The sequence below is a fragment of the Aplysia californica genome, unplaced genomic scaffold (genome assembly GCF_000002075.1).
Source record: "Aplysia californica isolate F4 #8 unplaced genomic scaffold, AplCal3.0 scaffold00132, whole genome shotgun sequence".
NCBI classification, from domain to species: Eukaryota; Metazoa; Mollusca; class Gastropoda; order Aplysiida; family Aplysiidae; genus Aplysia; species Aplysia californica.
This window is the reverse complement of record NW_004797402.1, coordinates 11849-13157: the sequence shown is the minus strand read 5'-3', so window position 1 is coordinate 13157 and position 1309 is coordinate 11849. Positions and strand designations below refer to the sequence as shown.

The 1309-nt window shown below is 44.5% G+C and overlaps 1 protein-coding gene across 1 annotated transcript in view; it reads left to right on the top strand.

The window, feature by feature from the left end:
• LOC101864611 (autism susceptibility gene 2 protein) overlaps positions 1-1127 on the top strand; it is a gene marked incomplete at its 3' end in the record, with an annotated part of 51536 nt that extends 50409 nt beyond the window's left edge. Inside the window, 1 exon segment of the mRNA XM_005096585.3 lies at positions 987-1127. Within this exon segment, the coding sequence (XP_005096642.2) occupies positions 987-1127 (141 nt within the window).
• Between the last annotated feature and the right edge of the window lie 182 nt (positions 1128-1309).

The window sequence follows — 1309 nt, the reverse complement described above, 5'->3', positions numbered from 1 at the left end:
CTCCCTCCCTCCCTCCCTTCCTTCCTTCCTGTCCTGTGTCGTCCCTCCCTGTTCCGTGTGTTACAAAGACAAGTTGTGGCGCCGAGTTTCGACCTGTTCTCTGGTTTGTAAATGTACAATGAAATGTACTTTGCATTTTTGTCCTTCCTTCTGTCTGTCGTCGGGACTTTTGTTCTATTACCCCACGTGTCAATTTGAGACATTTGTGGTCGTTGCTGCGTGTTTTTCAGCGTCGTAAAACAGGTTCCAGAAGGTCGGACAGGGAACTGTATTTTCACCAAAGTTTGTTTTTCTCTCTACCCTTGATACATTGTTTTTGTGATTCTATTTTGACAACCGCATTTTTATGCAGCTTGTTTCGGCGTTTAGCTGACAGGGTGTATGTGTGTGTTGAGCGTAATTTAGTGACTCAATTTTTAAAAAACATAAAATTTGGTTCTTGTAGTTTGCTGGCGGAATTCTTGGGCGTGTAACGTAATAGCTTTTCTGTGGTTCAAATCTGTGTGCTTGGAGAAAGCAGCGACCGGTGTTGTCGTACATTTGGAAGCTCGAAAACAGTGTTCTTGCTATCCAAATGAATCATAGTATATACTTTTCACTTAAGTTTAATCTAACTAAACTCGTTTAGCCTCTATGCGGTCTGAATTTTGTTCCCCTAATAACCCCCCTCCCCACCAAAAGGGAGTGGGTTGGCGGGTGCTCTGGTGTGGCTTGCTCCTTCTTTCCTATCAAACGTCTTTTGTCCTTATCTGCCCTCCTTTGTGTGTTTTGTTACTCTTGTAACACCTTGAATCTTCGGCATTTATATGACTTTATTGTGTTGTAAGTGCCGTAAAACTCTCACTAAAAAAGTACAAACCAACCAATCAACATATCAACAAACAACCCCCCCTCCCCAGCACCCCCCCCCTCTCGTAAAGGAACCCGATGTAACAAGAAACTCATTGTCATTACTTAATGTTTCTCCTTCTGTGTGTCTGCCTCAGAGTGTTACCAAGCGGAATGGCTGTCTCAAGAGCAAGTCTGGACGCACGGGCGAGGATAGCGCCAACACTAAGGATACTCATTTATCAGCCCTGGATAAGGACGAGGCTTCCAACAAAGTCAAGAAGAAAAAGGTCAAGAAGGTAAGCCAGACGGCCCTGTGTGTAGCCCGGCTCTCTCCGATAAGCTGCTTTGTTCTTTGTTCAAAGTACCACGTTTGACTTGTCTCACCCATCTTTTGGGTTTGTTCTCTCTCTCTCTCTCTCTCTCTCTCTCTCTCTCTCTCTCTCTCTCTCTCTCTCTCTCTCTCTCTCTCTCTTCTTTA